Source organism: Arvicanthis niloticus, chromosome 9 (genome assembly GCF_011762505.2).
Source record: "Arvicanthis niloticus isolate mArvNil1 chromosome 9, mArvNil1.pat.X, whole genome shotgun sequence".
Classification (NCBI taxonomy): Eukaryota; Metazoa; Chordata; class Mammalia; order Rodentia; family Muridae; genus Arvicanthis; species Arvicanthis niloticus.
The window spans coordinates 29,136,916-29,154,029 of NC_047666.1; the positions used below are offsets into that span (position 1 = coordinate 29,136,916).

At 45.5% G+C, this 17,114-nt stretch overlaps 1 protein-coding gene across 1 annotated transcript in view; it reads left to right on the plus strand.

Annotated features, from left to right (window-relative positions):
- Window positions 1-17,114, plus strand: part of Txnrd3 (thioredoxin reductase 3) — a 33,230-nt gene that overhangs the window by 11,599 nt on the left and 4,517 nt on the right. Inside the window, exons 6-12 of the mRNA XM_034512361.2 lie at window positions 496-615; window positions 5,808-5,950; window positions 7,390-7,505; window positions 10,417-10,642; window positions 11,753-11,845; window positions 15,315-15,391; window positions 15,830-15,986. Of these exons, the coding sequence (XP_034368252.1) occupies window positions 496-615; window positions 5,808-5,950; window positions 7,390-7,505; window positions 10,417-10,642; window positions 11,753-11,845; window positions 15,315-15,391; window positions 15,830-15,986 (932 nt within the window). The remainder of the gene's footprint in view (window positions 1-495; window positions 616-5,807; window positions 5,951-7,389; window positions 7,506-10,416; window positions 10,643-11,752; window positions 11,846-15,314; window positions 15,392-15,829; window positions 15,987-17,114) is intronic.

Here is a 17,114-nt window from a genome sequence, read left to right on the forward strand (position 1 = left end):
CCTGCACACTGGAGGAGTGCAGCAGAGAGTTCCTTACCTGGGTCCTGCGAAGGGGCGCTTAGGCCTGGTCTGCTTTGTGTAGGTCACAATCAGAGTAGGTGCCACCAGGCAGCTGGTGAGGACTGACAGTTGGCTCAGAGGAATGAGAGTGAGAGAGATCCTGGATGCTGAAGTCCAAAGCTACAGTGCTTGCCTCATGACCTGGGGCGTCCCTCATCCTTCAAGCATCAGACACAAGTGAAAGTCTGGATTCTGACTCCAGAGCTTTTCATATAGTTCTGGATTTTCCCAATTACTGGGTCTTCTTCACCGATTGCACGTTAGATAGTTGACCTAACCATTTGTGCCTCATATGGAGGATGAAAGTTGTCTCTGCCACCGCTTGAGCTTACCCTTCTATTGCTAGCATGTTTTAATAGCATTGCAGTGAATCGAGAAACCTCATGCAAGCATGCTTGCCACCCGGGAAACACTGACATGTTGCTTTCTTTTCAGGCCTTGGCGGCACCTGTGTGAATGTAGGCTGTATTCCTAAGAAGCTGATGCATCAGGCAGCCCTCCTGGGGCATGCTCTGCAAGATGCGAGGAAATACGGCTGGGAGTATAACCAGCAGGGTGAGCAGTGAAGGGGAGCCAGGGCGGGAGTACCCCACGACTCTGCATTCCTTCTGACTGGCACTCAGTCAGCTTTCCTTAGGTATATCCACTCTGCCCACCAGCTGCAGAGGCTGCAGCTTGGCTACTGTCCTGGGATATAGGCCTAGAGACAAAACTTGAGTAAGGCCAGACCCTCAGGAGAAGGTGGGAGGCAGTGACGATCATTTTTAGACTTTTTTCAAGTGTGAAGAAAATAGAATGAAAGTTTGTTGTGGTAGTGTTGAATCTAGGATAAGGGTCTTGGCTGAGTCCCAGCCCTGCTTGGTGTCTGGGCTCTGTCATGCAGGGTAATGACAACAGATCCTGTCCAGAAGGAGCATCAAATCTGCAGAGTGCCTGTGGGGACCAAGAGGAGCACCAAGAAAAGCTGGGAGGACGAAGTAATCCTTTGACCTTTGTTATGTTAGCCACTCTTCCCTCTTTTTCTTTTGAGGCAAGGACTTGCTTACCATGTTGCCCTGGTGGGATTTGAACTCGCAGGCTCAAGTAAGAATGCCTCTGCCTCTTGAGTAGCAGGGACGACGGGCATGAACCACCATGCCCAGTTCAAGCTGCATCTTGAAAGCCACAGAGGAGGAGGATGTTAGGGCTAGGAGCAGGTTGGCCAAAACTGTAGATGTGAGAGAAGGTCAGAGAGCTAAGCAGTTAGGTTTCCCCCAGAGCTGATGGGGGATTGAGCTCAGGCAGCAGAGAGGCAGACCGCAGCTTGGAGTCCAGATCCCTCCTGAAGAACTAAGGCACCTAGAGAGGGGAAGAGGACAGCTGGGGCAAGAAATGCCACCGGCCTAAACAAAGATGTCAAGGCTGAGAGTGGGAAGTGGATTTAGGGATGCTGAGGATGCAGATGTGACTGGATGTGGTTGTCAGCTAGACACAAAGGTGGAGGGTTTTCATGGCGGCTATACCAGAAGACTGTGTGGAGGTTTTAAAAATCATGAATGAGTTGTCTGTCTTCAGAGACCTTGATGTAGATATGGCCATCACCTGTCTATTGTCTTATAGATAGACAATTGTAGAAACAGCAGATTTACCCAAGGTGGAGGACAGAGGCAGGCATCAGGTTGTACAATGGGCATGGGCTGTGGTTCACTGAAGTAGATTGCACAGGCAGGCTCAGTTAGTAGCTGTGTGTGGCCCACTTAGTAGCTTGGCATGATAGAGTTCAGTTGAGACTAGACCCATCCCACCAGGCAGCTCCCTGAAGGACACTAAAGTAGGGTCTGCCAGTTGTCAGTGGGGTCAAGCCTCTCTACCTGGCAGGTTGGTTTCAGGGCAGGACTTCTGTATTTAAGATACTCCTTCTCCAGGAATCCTTCTGTTGCTTCAGATTCCACTGAAAGCATCTGGTGGACATCCTAGAAGGTTAGCTCTGTGGGGAAAGGGTCGTCTGGAAGGAGAGAGCTGTGAAGCAGAGTCACAGCATGTGGTGATAAAGTAGGGACTGGGGATATCCATAGATTGACAAGACTAGGAAACAGGAGGCTGGGATATTTTAAGACTCAAGAAGAGTTGAGGATAAAGTAACTATAATACTAAGTGAATCTAAAAACAGAAAACTGAAGCCTGTAGTGGGGACCCAAGTTACAGCATTAGTGTCTTAGAGGAATTTGTGTCACTTCTGAGGGCTCACAGTAGGTAACAAGAAGAACCTTTGTCAGGAAAGTACAGTCACAGCCCTAGAATGTGAAGGTGACCTAAAGTCATTTTATGAAAATCTCATACCTACAGTGCTCTAAAGACTCTGTCAGCAAGGCTCACATAAGAAACTTCTTTTCAGGATGAAGAGTGGGAAGCAAGGGTTTATTGAAGAGGTTGAGTCTATGTTAAATATGAGTTGGAGCTGCTCAGTGCATGACCACAGTGTTCCAGAGCTACCTAGTGCATGACCACAGTGCTCCAGAGTGACCTAGTGCATGACCACAGTGCTCCAGAGTCACCTAGTGCATGACCACAGTGCTCCAGAGTACCTAGTGCATGACCACAGTGTTCCAGAGTACCTAGTGCATGACCACAGTGTTCCAGAGTACCTAGTGCATGACCACAGTGCTCCAGAGTCACCTAGTGGATGACCACAGTGCTCCAGAGTCACCTAGTGCATGACCACAGTGCTCCAGAGTACCTAGTGCATGACCACAGTGTTCCAGAGTCACCTAGTGCATGAGCACAGTGCTCCAGAGTCACCCTGTGCATGACCACAGTGCTCCAGAGCCACCCTGGGTACATGGCTGTAATGCCTTTGGCCAATGCATGATAAAATTGGTCAGGAAAGAAGGGCCACATGCTTAGAAAGGGTTAATGGAAAGGTGTAATGTGATGATATGATATATCGAGAGCATATAAAAGATTGAGCTTAGCAATATTAGAATTAATTAGTTCAGTTAGTGTGAAAATCACATTTCTTACTTGCCAGCCATAACAAGCTAAAAATACGGTGAAAAATGACAAAAATGACGAGATGCCTTGGAGCAAAGCTAGCGGTGTACATGGGAAGACTGTTAGTGCGCACCAAAAAAGTACTAAGAATTAGAGGGGTTGTCTCAATATTATGAAGAGGCCATATCTCATGACTATGCAGACCCAGCACAATCTGAGACCTTATTTATTCCCTCCAAAGCTCAAAAGTGATCACTTTAAAGTTTATATTGAAAATAAACTTGTGAGACTAGCTGAGCTTGCTCAGAACAGAGGGTGACTTTTCTTATCCGGTTGGCTCTGAAGGAACAGACAGAGGGTGGAACCCAGCCAGGCCCTAGATTTGGCCAGTCAGTCACCCGGGGAAAGCTCAGAGAATCTGGGACTTGGTTACTCATGGGATATGCAGGTTGACGTACAGCCTTGTTTGGGGCCCTACTTTTATTTGTTTGTTTGTTTGTTTATTTATTTATTTATTTTACAGTAAAGGCCATTTGGCTTGTAAAGAGAATGTATAGGACCTCTTCGATCAAAGTGCCCCAGAGGGTTAGAAAGAAATGTCTTTAAGGGGTGAGGTTTGCAGAAATGTGTCACTGTGAAGAACTTTGCATCTGAGATTGTACAAAAACAACCATTCCAGGATGCAAAAGCCTAGAGCTCCGCTTACCCTAGGACCCTGGGAAGGCCTGATGTCCACATTGACTGTACTGGGGGCTGGAGAGGAGAGGGGCTTTCTGAGAGAGTTGGGGCGGTGAGGGAGGGAGGCGGGCAGGCCATGTCCCTTTGCTGCTAATTGGTTTTCTGGACTCTCATCCAGTTATCACCAGATTCCCCAGGCAGCCCCTTATGTCTTACAAATGTGGAGCTACACAGAGGTGTGTATGGGCCTCTAGATCCAGCACTTGTAGACAAGATGTAATACCACCTAGAAGAGGCAGGGGTGGCAGAAAGGACCGGCAGTTGAATCCTAGCCTTGTGTCAGATAGAACATTGTAAGATGAAAGGCAACTCTGAGTTCAAGCCTCGTTTATTGTAAAGAAATGTAAGGACCAGAGTGTTGCTTTGTAGTAGAGAAGCAGGTTGTAGTTTCCAACAGGAAGACGCAGCAGCAAGATGGCTCCCTCTAGTGTTATAGGACTTGGGCAGCATCAGGAACAGGGAGAGATGGGTATCTTGGAAGACTTAGGAAGTGGGGATTCCCCATCCCCTAGGCAAGATGAATTCTGCAGTTTGCCACGACTGCCTCAGCTCACAGCTCCTCAGGCAGGTATCACGGCAGGTCACATAGATCTGACTCTTCAGGAGTCTTCACCACCTCTGTTCCCTGTCAAGAACTCTGGTGGTTTCCATAGCCCTAACCTTGGCTTCAAGGCTTGGCCTCCAGTTGTTGTCTACTTCATCCAGGGCAGCTCTGCCTGCCTCCTTTGCTGCCAAGGCCTCGGTTGGCACATGGCTCCCCTCTTCTGCAGTCTGGCCCGCTGGCTGCTCTCCACAGCTCCACCTCTGTCACAGCTGTTACAGCAGTGGCTGCTCCACAGTCTGCTGTCCCCGCTGCTGTTTTCAGCTCAGCCTGCCCTACTAAAAATAAGCAAGCCAGACACCCCGAGATAAGTGTTTTACTTGGCCTAATATTGCAACCCTAAGGGAGGCAGCACCGGAGAGGTCTCCCACACCCCCTGATTTGCTGAATGAGAGGGGCAGTCTTGCATCCAGAGAAGGGGCATTGCCACCACCAAACCAAACCTCCCACGTAAAGGAAGGTTTCTGTTTGCATCAATCAAAGTCATATTAATGTCCCTTTTAGCACCAGACATAGTAGTCTTTCTGCTGGATTGCCAGAGGAAGAACTCCCACGGGCCTCAGAAAGTGGCTGCAGAGTCATCAAGTGGTCACCAAGGCTCATGACAGCAGAGAATCTGGTGCAGACTGTTTGAGTCAGCCCTGGGTGGGGCTGCACCTTCAGGAGCTGGAGCAAGCAGCTATGGTGGATGTGCGGTTTCTTTAAGGTGTCTGCAGAGTGTTCAGAAATGGCTGGTGATGGCATAAGGGTAGTCCTGCTGGCTGTTTGTCCTTTTGCTTAAGGCAGCCAGGTCACGAGGGAACATAACAGCTGCCAAGGAGGGAGTCAGGTCACCCGTCTCCCAATCTCCTTGCTCATCTCTGGGAAAATGGATGTCTGAAGCAGATCTTGGGTTGTGAACTTACCCTGTGATTTTTAACAGTATTGTACAGTGCTCAGCTCCTGTCCATGCCCATGGAGAAGGGTTTTCGTGTCTGTCTCAACCTGAGGACTTCTTCCTACCCAAAGGGCTGGGAGAAGCACATGCTCCATGGTGTAAGAAGGACTTCTGGGAGATGCTCCCTGTGACAGAGTGGCCCTGCCCTTGCGTGGTGGACATCAACACATGAGATGTGTACCTCTCTGTGGCTTCCTCCTTCGTCTCAGAACTCTGTCTCTTCTCTCCCCCACACTTTGTCATGTAAGCTGAAAGAAGAAGAAAGCATAGCAGGTGCAGGAAAGATTAAGTGGCACCACAATCTTGTCTTTAAAACAGTGGCACGGCTCATATGTGATCAATCAATCTGCATGGATGTGGTGGTGTACACATAATCCATGCAGGCAGGAGGATCACAAGTTCAAGGCCAGTCTGGGCTTCAGTGAAATACCCTGTTTTAAAAATGAAGGAAATACCAGCAACAAAACCTCACTCTGTACATTTACCCTGGTTATTTTCCAGTAAAGCACAACTGGGAGGCCATGACGGAAGCAATCCAGAACCATATTGGCTCCCTGAACTGGGGCTACAGGGTAAGCCTTCGGGAAAAAGGTGTGACCTATGTCAACTCCTTCGCAGAGTTTGTGGAACTGCATAAAATAAAGGTACGATGGGCATCTGCTGAGTTCATTGTCTTTCTTCACTGTCATTGACTTTGGCCTTGAACTGAAATTAAAATTCCATGTTGTACATTAAGGACATCAGCTGGTGTGTCACACTCACAACGTGTGGCCTCGTGTATGTGTGTGCTTTTCAGACCGCTGCTTGTTGGTTACATGTCACGTTAAATCGTAGTGTGTGCATTTTAAAGAACTTTTAATTTAGAGGTATTGTTTGCCTTTCATTTCATTGTTACTCAAAATATTTAAACAGCTTGAAGTGCAAAAGACTAAAAATAAGTATTTCAGTGGCTGGAAGCTTTTAGAAAATGAAAACATAACTTCCAGTCTGCAGTATTCATAGGGACTGCTTAATGTGGTTATGTATACCATCGAATTTCTGTAAGCAAATGCTTATAGAATGCTTGTATACCATTGAATTTCTGTAAGCAAATGAGGTCTTTTGGATGACCACAGGAAGATTAAACTGCAGTTGGAAAGACATCAGCCATTGCCCTCAGTGGATCCCTGTGCCACCAGATCCACATCTGGATTGTTTTGTACTTTTCTTGCAAACACAGCATGAGGTAATCTTTGTAGGATCTCAGGTTCTTTTGTGGTCAGTTAGACCAGCTGAGACCAGTGAGGCTGGTCAGCTTGAAGTTGTTCCTTCGAACCTTCCAAATTCTGTACTAACTAAAGGTAGCTTGTTTCTCAGCCTGTCTGAGGCCTGGCAGATGGCTGAGTTGCCCTGCCCTACCCAGCCTCTTCTGTGGACCTTATTTCCCCCAGGGGCTCAAGTTCAGAGCATCTTCTCTCCCATCCCACCCTCAATTGTCTGCTTCAGTACCATCCTAAGGAGCCCCTGACTCAAGCAGTAGCCTTCCAGCTGCTTGTGCCTCCACCTGTTTAAACACCATTGTTGATGTTGGAATTTTTTTTTTTAACCTGGAAATGTATTCTGAATCATTCCTGAAATCACAAATAACCAGTAACTCTTGCTTGCTGAAGATCTGTGGTGTGGTGTGTGAGGGCCTTCATTCTTAGCTCCAGCCTGCCTTTTAGGTTATGTGTTCAGGTCGTTCAGGGCAGGAATGCAGGCAAGAACAGAGGCAGGAACTGTGGAGGAGAGCTGCTTACTGGTGTGCTCATTTTCAGCTAGCTTTCTTAAGCAATCTGCCCAGGGTGGTACTGCTTCCCTACACCAATCACAGGCAAGAAAATACACCACAGACTTTACCCACACCAGCTTGATAGGGGCAACTCCTCAGTACTTCCCTTGTCTCTAGGCCTTCTGCAAAGCCATCCTAAACTGCCTTTGTACTTGCCACGCCAGGGCAGGGCTGTGGCCACTGTGCTGGTTCTATGTACCCATCACGACTGTTGATGCTACTGCGAGTGTGGTGATGAGACCATTTGCCAAAATGTATTTTCCTTCTTTCAAGGCAACCAATAAGAAAGGGCAGGAAACGTTTTACACTGCTTCGAAGTTTGTCATAGCAACAGGTGAAAGGCCGAGATACTTGGGAATCCAGGGAGATAAAGAGTACTGTATTACAAGGTAAGAGTAAACAGACCATTTCAACTTTGCTGCTTTGTGCGCTTTGATGTTTCTGTTTTATATGTTCCCTGTCTCATATCATGAAGGATTTGAGTTCATGACAAAAGTATACACAACACAAGAAGCTTCAGCTAACATACTAAAGTGGAGAGATATAAGATCAGGCTAGTGGTAAAGTCATTGGTAGAACCTACCCGGAAGCCATGCTGTGTCAGGAGCCATAATGGCACAAGCTAATAATGAGCAGATGATCATCTTGAAATGCTTGCCTCGGATTATTATATATTTTGTGATGAGTGTGCCCCATTAGCAAGGTTGTGGTGGATGTGATTTTAGGAAAAATTCCTGCTATTAATATGCTTTTCCCATTATTATTATTATACATATGCAACAATCACTAAGTAGTAGCACACCCCTTTGGAGCAGATCTCTGCAGACCCATGAAGATGTACTGTCTTGTAGTGATGCTATATAGACAAATAGATGACTTCTTAAGTCTTAATGATGATCCTATAAGAATTCCTAAAATTATATCAATGATTATTAAGCTTTTTTATAACGGGACTGCTATTAAGTCCCTCAGACATAGTTGAAACTGCAAAGAGAACTCTGTCAGACTTCTGAGTGTTATCAGTTAATTGCCCCGAGAGAGATAGTAACCAGACCTTCTCCTGTTTAGAGCACATTCCAAGAGGTAATAAAACAATTAACCTAGATCACTAAAGGGAATCAACGATTTATTATAGGTACCAGGACAGAAGAGAAAATGTTGCCTGGGTTTATCTATACAAAACTTCACTAATTTCTTAAGTTATAGTTTCAAACTTTCTGCGAACCTGTGGAGCTAGACAGGTGATGAATGTCTAGTTAGATAATTACTCCTAATGGGTATTCATGTAAACATTCTGTGTTGTAAACTTCTATTTCAATGTATGATTTGAATTTTGGTGTGAACTTGTGATGAACTTTGTAACATGTGACCATGTACTCTGAAAGATGCATAAGTACTGAAGACAAGGACAAGGAGGAGTCAGTCAGTTAGTTAGTTAGTTAGGAGCCCATCGTCCTTTCCTTTACTTTTCCCCCTGCCTAGAATTTTTCTCCCTTAGAATTTTTACTTTGTTAGAATCTTTTCTTCTTCCCCACTCAGGACTTTTCCGCTCAGATAGCTGCATAGGATACCTTTTATACTTAAATAAATCTATAGCAACATTTTAAAGTGTCTTTTCTTCTTGCGACCTCAGATTAGCAGATGTAAGTTAGAGCCCAGAAGTTCCTGCTGAGATAGAACAAAGGCCACATTGCCGAATCCTCTGCCATTAGGCTGCAGGTGTTAATCACCCTAGCCTGCAGTCTCTTACCCTCAGAAGAAGTTTTTAGGATAGCACAAGGCTATTTACTTAACCCCTTGCTGGTCTTAGGGCTGGGATGCAAGTGCCAGTTTCTGGCCACCTGCAGTCAGCTACAATAGCATAGGGCTGCCTCAAGAAGAACCGGACAGGAGGAGGAGAAGAAAGAAGAAGCAGCTGCTTCTCCCCCTCTCACCCACACCAGGGCTGGCCCCTGGCAATGCTGTTTCTAGGTAACTGCCAGAATTGGCCAAAGCAAAGACAGAAACCTAGCTGTGAGGTGCATGGCCCAGGAAAGCAGTGAGCCAGGTAGTCAGAGCAGATGGCTCTTTTGGCTCTTCCTATACTGCAAGTTCACTCCAGTGTCCTTAGGTGTCAAGTTAGAGACTGTGGTGCTGCAGGGACTTAGACTGTGGGGCAGATTCATGTTGAGGGAACACATTTTTATCACACATATTACTTACCACAGATGCTGTATATTACTCATATATCATACACACTCGCATACACCCCATACTACAGTATCTCATATACTGTACACACCCGCACATACCCCATACTACAGTACCTCATATACCATACACACCCGCACATACCCCATACTACAGTATCTTATGTACCATACACACCCGTACATACCCCATACTACAGTACCTCATATACCATACACACCTGCACATACCCCATACTACAGTATCTCATACACTGTACACACTGACACATACCCCATACTACAGTATTTCATACACTGTACACACTCGCACATACCCCATACTACAGTATTTCATACACTGTACACACTTGCACATACCCCATACTAGAATATCTCATACACTATACACACCTGCACATACTCCATACTACAGTATCTCATACATTGTACACACTGACACATACCCCATACCACAGTATCTCATATACTGTACACACCTGCACATACCCCATACTACAGTATCTCATACACCATTCATGTCAGCACAACCACATAAACTACATGCCATACACTAACCATTTTCATACACCATATACATTCACACACACCACATACTACATACACTAAACATACTCCATATACCATACATATGCATATAACGTACCAGATGCCTCTGCAAAGCAAAATTTTTTCCATTCCCTTTTTAAAAAAATGTATTTATTTTATGTGTATGGGAGTTTGCATGTATTTCTGTATACCATATGTGTGCAGTGCCCACAGAAGTCAGAAGAGGGCATCAGAATCCCTGGAACTAGAGTTAACAGTTGGCTGTGAGCCACCATGTGGCTGCTTGTAACAGCCCAGATTCTCTGCAAGAGCAGTCAGTGCAGTTAACCACCGAGCCTTCTTATTTTTTAGTAATTTGCTTGTGATTTTATTTGATTTTGAACTCACTAGCCCATGCCTTCTCTACATTCTCTCAGCCAGATCTGACTGGAAGCTTCCAGTGGCTCTTGTGTTCTTTTGATGTTTCTACTCAGGCACCAAATTGCCATCCAACAACAGATCAGCACACATCGAAACCTGTTTCATGACTGCCACATGAACTCTGTCCTCTTGTCTCTTACAGTGATGACCTGTTCTCTCTGCCATACTGCCCAGGCCGCACATTAGTTGTAGGTGCCTCTTATGTTGGTCTGGAGTGTGCGGGCTTTTTGGCTGGCTTGGGGTTAGATGTGACAGTCATGGTACGCTCCGTCCTTCTTCGTGGCTTTGATCAAGAAATGGCAGAGAAAGTGGGATCCTACCTGGAAAAACAAGGCGTCAAGTTCCAAAGGAAATTCATCCCCATTTCGGCAAGTCTGGGCAGCTTGGACCTTTGGCTGTCTTTCTTACTCTTTAAAGTTCGCCCTCCTAGCCGACTTCATTTCATCAAATACACTAGTTCCCACACTCACTCAGTGAGGAAGGAACATATCTACACCCAGGTCTACATCAAATACACTAGTCCCACACACTCAGTGAGGAAGGAACATATCTACACCCAGGTCTACAAACAGCCCCCTCCCCTGCCCCAGTCTCCCTTTTCAAGGCTGCCCTGCCTTCAGTCTCCTGACTGTCCTGTTTTCCCATCAGCTTGTCTGCAGACAAACCAGCCCTCCCTGCCTTTTGACTGGCTCCCCGCCATTCCTTTTCCTTTACAACCATCCTCTGCACACCACCTCTATTTTTCCGCCTGTTTCACAGTCGAATGCCTCCTCCTAGTTTTTCAGTCCTTTGAAGCTGCGTTTCAGAAAGCCCGCTGGCCACGACTGTGTCCACATGTTATGGGTCCCTCTGCTGCTTGTAGAGACATGTCTCCTCTGCCGAGGGCTTTCTGTTTTGTCCGGTGCAGCCCCAGCCTGTGTCTTCCCATCCAGTCTGCTCAGCCCTCAGATGCTGGCGCCCATTTGGTTTTGTCTGCATCTCTTCACTTTTTATGAATGATCTGTGACTTAGTTTTCTTTGAGCACTAATGGCACTCAGATTAACAGCTCCTGGTTGAGGTGTCTCCTGAACCCCCCACATGCATTCAGAGAAGCACTAGACACCACTACTTAAGTCCCCATGAGTACTTCAACAAGATAACATTTAAGCACCACGTTTCCCACTTGGACCCTGCTAATCTTTCTGACCCACGCAGTAAGTGGAGCACTTACTTAATAAGCCAACACCTGGAAGACTTCCTCTGTTCCTTTTTTATTTTTCAGTTTTTGCTGCCTCCTGTCTTAGTGAGTCCTTCACTTAATTCTGTCTGCAACATGCAGAACATGGATGTTTTATTTCTTTGCTTAGTCTAGAGCACTCAAGTGTACCCAAATATATATGCGATGATGATCACACTGCAAGCACCCCTATACATGTGTGTCCTTTGGTCAGTTTGTTGTCTGCCATGTTAGAGTCAGTACCTCATGTGTCCTTACTAGGTTCAACAGTTGGAGAAAGGCTTACCTGGGAGATTGAAAGTCGTGTCTAAGTCCACTGAAGGACCAGAAACGGTAGAAGGGATCTATAACACGGTGAGTGTGCATGGTGTGTGTTATGGAAGTGAGTGGACAAGGCATTGGGAACCTGGTAAGAGGAAACAACTATGGGGGGGGGGAGAGTGGGAGGGTGGGGGGAGGGGGAGGCTGTGACCACAGTTATGTTCAGTGATGTGTAAAGAGTGTCATGTGAGGTGTGCACATATGTGACTGTGCACAGAAAGCTCTGGAAGCTCACACAATCCACATTGATCTCTTGTTCTGAGAACCAGATATTTCATACATACATTTACTTGGAAAATTTTATGGTAAATATCAAGTATATTTTATAGACAAAAAAAAAAAAAACCAATAAAGTTTTCCTTTTCAAGGGCAAACAATTCCTGATTCTTGAACCAGCGTGTAGCCTGAGAGGCTGAGGTGCCAGTAGGTCTCTTAGATACAGTTTTAATAGGAACTGTCCACCTACTATGCAGTCTTCATTCATGTGCATTATGAAGTTATCTAAAAAGTAAATAAGTGAATGGAGGAACAGGCAGGTTAGGAAGTCATAACCAAGCACAAGAGCAGCCTCTGCCTGCTGAGGCTCTGGGTAGGGTCACATGGTGTACAGATGGGGGCTGGCTGCTCTGTTCAGTGGTCCAGGGAGATGACAAATCAGTCTAGGCATTGAGATCTTAGAGGCTCCACCAGCAGCCACCCAGGCCTCTAGGAGATGAGGGCCTCTTATGGGTTTGTTCCTGGGAGCTGTGTGGTACATGGTTACAAATGTTTTGTGTGTGTTTTTTACTGTGCTGCTGCTGTACAAAAAGGCCAAATTTTGTGGGGTTTTAAAATTATTTATTTGTGTGAATCCTATCTGAAATCCGTTCCTTGTATTGCTGTGGATTTCCTGTGCACACATTCATAATCTTTGACAGTAAGCAGTTTAGTCTCCTTGGCTGTAATGCTGGTTAGGGTTTTTGTCAACTTGACTCAAACTGGAGATACCCAGGAAGAAGGAATCTCAACCCAGGAATCACCTCTTATCAGGCTGTGGTGTGGGCATGTCCTGGGGTGTTTTCCTGATTGATGTGGGAGGGCCCTGCCCACTGTGGGCAGTGCCACCCCAGGCAGGTGGTCCTGGGTTGTGTAAGAAAGCAGACTGAACATGAACAGGGAGCAGCTCCCTCCATGGCTCCTGCCCCTGCTTCTGTTTGGGTTCCTGCCCTGACTTCCCTGAGTGATGGACCATGACCCGGAAGTGTAAATTGAAATAAACCCTTGCCTCCTCATGTTGGTTGGTCAGTGTTTTATCATAGCCATAGAAAGCCACCCAGGACAACACACCAGCCAGGGCTCCAGAGCAAGGTTTATAAGTAGTGGTGACAGACAACAGGTGACTCTTGTTCTCCATAACAAGAGGCAAGTTCCCGTGGCTTCTTATGAAAGAGTGATGCTCTCCTCAGTGTGCTGGTGGCAGTTGAGGACATTCTAGGTTTTGTTTGCCAAATGTTTTTTTTCTCACTTTATTTCTGTATTTAAAAATTAAGCACAGAGATTCACTTCTAACTGTTTCTCCAGCGTTTGGGAAATGTTGGGTTGGTTTCCTTCAAACCTGTCAAGGTGTTAAGTGATGTTTTCAATCAGCTTTGAATTCTTGGTATCAACCCAGTTCAGTGATTTCAATTTGATTATTTAGAATCGAATTGTTTAAATATATATAGGTATGAGTTCATGTTGGTGTATGTATGTGTAAGCTCATGTGTGGTGTGTGTGCACACTTGTATGATTTGTGTGTGTGTATGTATGTAGCATTTGTCAGCTTTTTTGAGTAAGTCTGCCACTAAATAGTCATGGCTGGCTTTAAACTCACAATGTGGTTCAGGCTGGTCTCAGACTCATAGTGATCCTCCTGCCTCGGTCTCCTAAGTGCCAGAATAATTGTGTGTGTTGCCATGCCTGGCTTTGACTTATAATTGTCTTTTACATTTTACATCTTAAACATTTTAGGCTTACCTGACTGTCGAGGTTATTGTGGTTCATGGGAGACACTGATAGTGTGTTTATTCCTTTATTTATCTTCTGGCCACAGTTTACCAAATATTAGGATTGGACTTTTATGTTTGGTGGAATTTACTGATGGAACCTTTTAGACTTAAATTCTCCAGGGGGAATGTGTGAATGCAGGTTTGTGGATTTTTTTTTGATATTTACTTTTGACTTATTATGTCTTCTTTTAGGAATTAGTCTATTTCAGTTAAGATTTCCAACACATTGTTATACAGTTGCTCAGATATAACTTACAGTCGGATGATCAGCCCTGTTGTACAGTTGATCATTTTTGGCAAATGCATGTGCATAGGTCACACTCCTTTAAAGCAGTAGAACATGTCTGTGAGTTCAGAAAGCTCCATGCCCTTGCCAGTTCCCAGCCACTCCTGTTTGGTTCTGTCACCACACACTTAATGTGTCCTGGATATCACACTATCATGGTATATTATTTGCTCTTCAGTGCCTGGCATGGTGTATCTAGGTGGCATTCCTAGGGCCTCTGGTGTTGTGTGAATCTGTAAGTGGGGGCAAGAGGAGGGGGTAGACACTGTATGTATGTTGGTACTTTTCTCTCTGTGTGTAGTGTGGGCTTGTGGCAAGGCAATATAGCATGGCTGGAGCACATAGTAGGAGCTGTGAGTGAAAGGAGCATGAGAAAGGACTGAGCTCCCACAATCCCCTTTGAGGGCCTGTACCTACTGACCTCACTCCTCTCCATAGACCCCACCTCTCAAAGGCTCCTCAGCTCCCAAGGGCACTACAGGCTACTACCAACTCTTTAACACAAGAGTCCTTGGAAGACATCCAAACCAGAGGAAGGGCACACTCATGTGACCTCAGTTTACTTTAATTATCACCAAATCCTCCCTATCTCCAGATCCTGTCACAGGCTGAGGTACTCTGGGCCAGTACAGAAACATGTAGGTTTGGAGGTGACATACCTCCTGGGTTTCTGCAGGTTGTGTGGGTAAAGTTAATGTGATGGTTTGTGCTGGGCAACCCAGAATCTCCTGGAGAGGGACCCCTGTGCAACTTAGGGGATTATCCTGTGTTAACTGAGATGGACAGGTTTGCTCGCTGTGAAGTGTGCCATTCTCTGGCTGGGACTGTGGCCTGTGTAAGTGGATAGAAGAACTGAGCAGCCTACGAGTCCATCACAGTCTGCGTCATGATTGTGGATGTGATCTGACCAGTTCTGCAAGCTTGAAGCCTTGACCTCCCCCACCATGAGCTGTAGCCAGAACTCTTTCTCCCCTTAGTTGATTTGGTTGGGCTGTTTTATCACAGCTACAGAAAAGAAACTAAGATGGTTACTAGGCTATGTCTCTGAAGGAGTCCATCTAATTTACTGGTCCAGGCCACTTACAGTATTTCATTGTTAGTCTTTTAATGCCTCAAACATTTGTAGTGGTATCTCCCTTGTCCTTCTCATGGGGATAATTTATGCTTCTGGTCTCCTCTCTAAATGCAGGTTTTGTTAGCAATTGGTCGTGACTCCTGTACAAGAAAAATAGGGCTGGAGAAGATCGGGGTCAAAATCAATGAGAAGTAAGTGTAGGGTCGTGTCAGTGTTACTGCGCATAACCCCATAAAAAACTCTGCTGATTGTTAAGATGCAACATTCTAATGCTTTAGGTTTCTCACCATAAGTATGATGCCAACCCAGTATTATTATCTTAATCAGCCAATTAGGGACTCTTAGCACAGGCCTTAAAGAGCTCATGTATTCAAAAGCAATCTAAAAACATATTCATAGAAATGTGTTCTCCCACTGTATATGGTTTAAAGTGAATTTTAGTGTCTATGATCAGTCAAAGAGAAAAATTCCGAAGCCCTGGGTGATCACGGGGAATGTGGAAGCTTCAGACCTTCAGGAAGCATGCTCTAAGCTGTCATCTGGGTTACTGGACACTGCAGTGCCCAGGCCGTGGTGCCACTTAGCAGTACAGCTCCTTAGTGTGTGTGCTTTCCTCCTCACTCTACCAGGAGTGGCAAAATACCAGTCAACGATGTGGAGCAGACCAACGTGCCGCATGTTTATGCTATTGGGGACATACTGGAGGGCAAACCAGAGCTCACACCCGTTGCCATACAGGCAGGCAAGCTGCTAGCACGAAGACTCTTTGGGGTTTCTTTGGAAAAGGTAAATTCATTCCTATTGTTGACCTGTTTGTATATATGTGTGTTTGTGTTTCTCTATGTGTCTGTGTGTCTGTCTGTGTGCCTGCTATGTATCTGTGTGTCTATTCTTTGTGTGTCTGTATATGGGAGCATGTGTATGTGTCTGTCTTTGTGTGTATGTGTTTGTATGCATAAACATGTCTATGTGTTTCTCTGCATGTGTCTGTGTGTACATCTCTCTGAGTGTGCATAATATAGCTTCTGTTTGAGTGTGTCTATCTATCTATCTATCTATCTATCATCTATCTATGCATATGCCTTTCTGTCTGTGTGTTTTAGTGTATGAATATGTGCATGTTGTTGTTTTTGTTTGTTTTTTTGTTGTTTTTGGTTTTGGTTTTTTGAGACAGGGTTTCTCTATGTAGCCCGGGCTGTCCTGGAATTCACTCTGTAGACCAGGCTGGCCTTGAACTCAGAAATCCACCTGCCTCTGCCTCCCAAGTACTGGGATTAAAGGCGTGCACCACCACTGCCCGGCTATGTGCATGAATCGGTGCTCTTTCTCTCTCTGTGGTGTGTGTGTATTTGTGTGTGTGTGTGTGTGTGTTTGGAGCTGAAGTCTGGGTCTCATGGAAAACCAAGTAAGTTATCTACCACTGAGCTTCATCCCGAGCCCTGAGACAGTATCTTCATCAAAATTAGGGTATCCATATTAGTACAAATAGCATTCATTGACTCAATTTCTAAATAAATATTCTTAGCAATAATTTCCAGTTGAGTGAGTTACCACTGATTAAAGAGTTGATAAAACGTGTATTTCTTGCATTCTTGAGCTGTCCTGTGACAGTGAAAATGACTGGGTCCAGCCCCAGGACTCACCAGATAGGTGGGAGCTGAGTCCTACAGGTCTCGGACAGTCCATAGATAACAGTCCAGAAGTGTAATTATGTGTCAGAATGCTGCAACCCAGTTGCTGCAGGGCAGGAAAAGATGCCTGAATTATCTGACAGGCTGGAAACAGGCCTGTTGCAGCTCTCAGTGGAGAGTGTGTCCTCATCAGACTGTGAGCATCTTGCACTGCCTGCATGATCAACCCCGTTCACGTGCAATTTCACATCTATCTTTTGCAAGATGACAGCTATGAACAGCT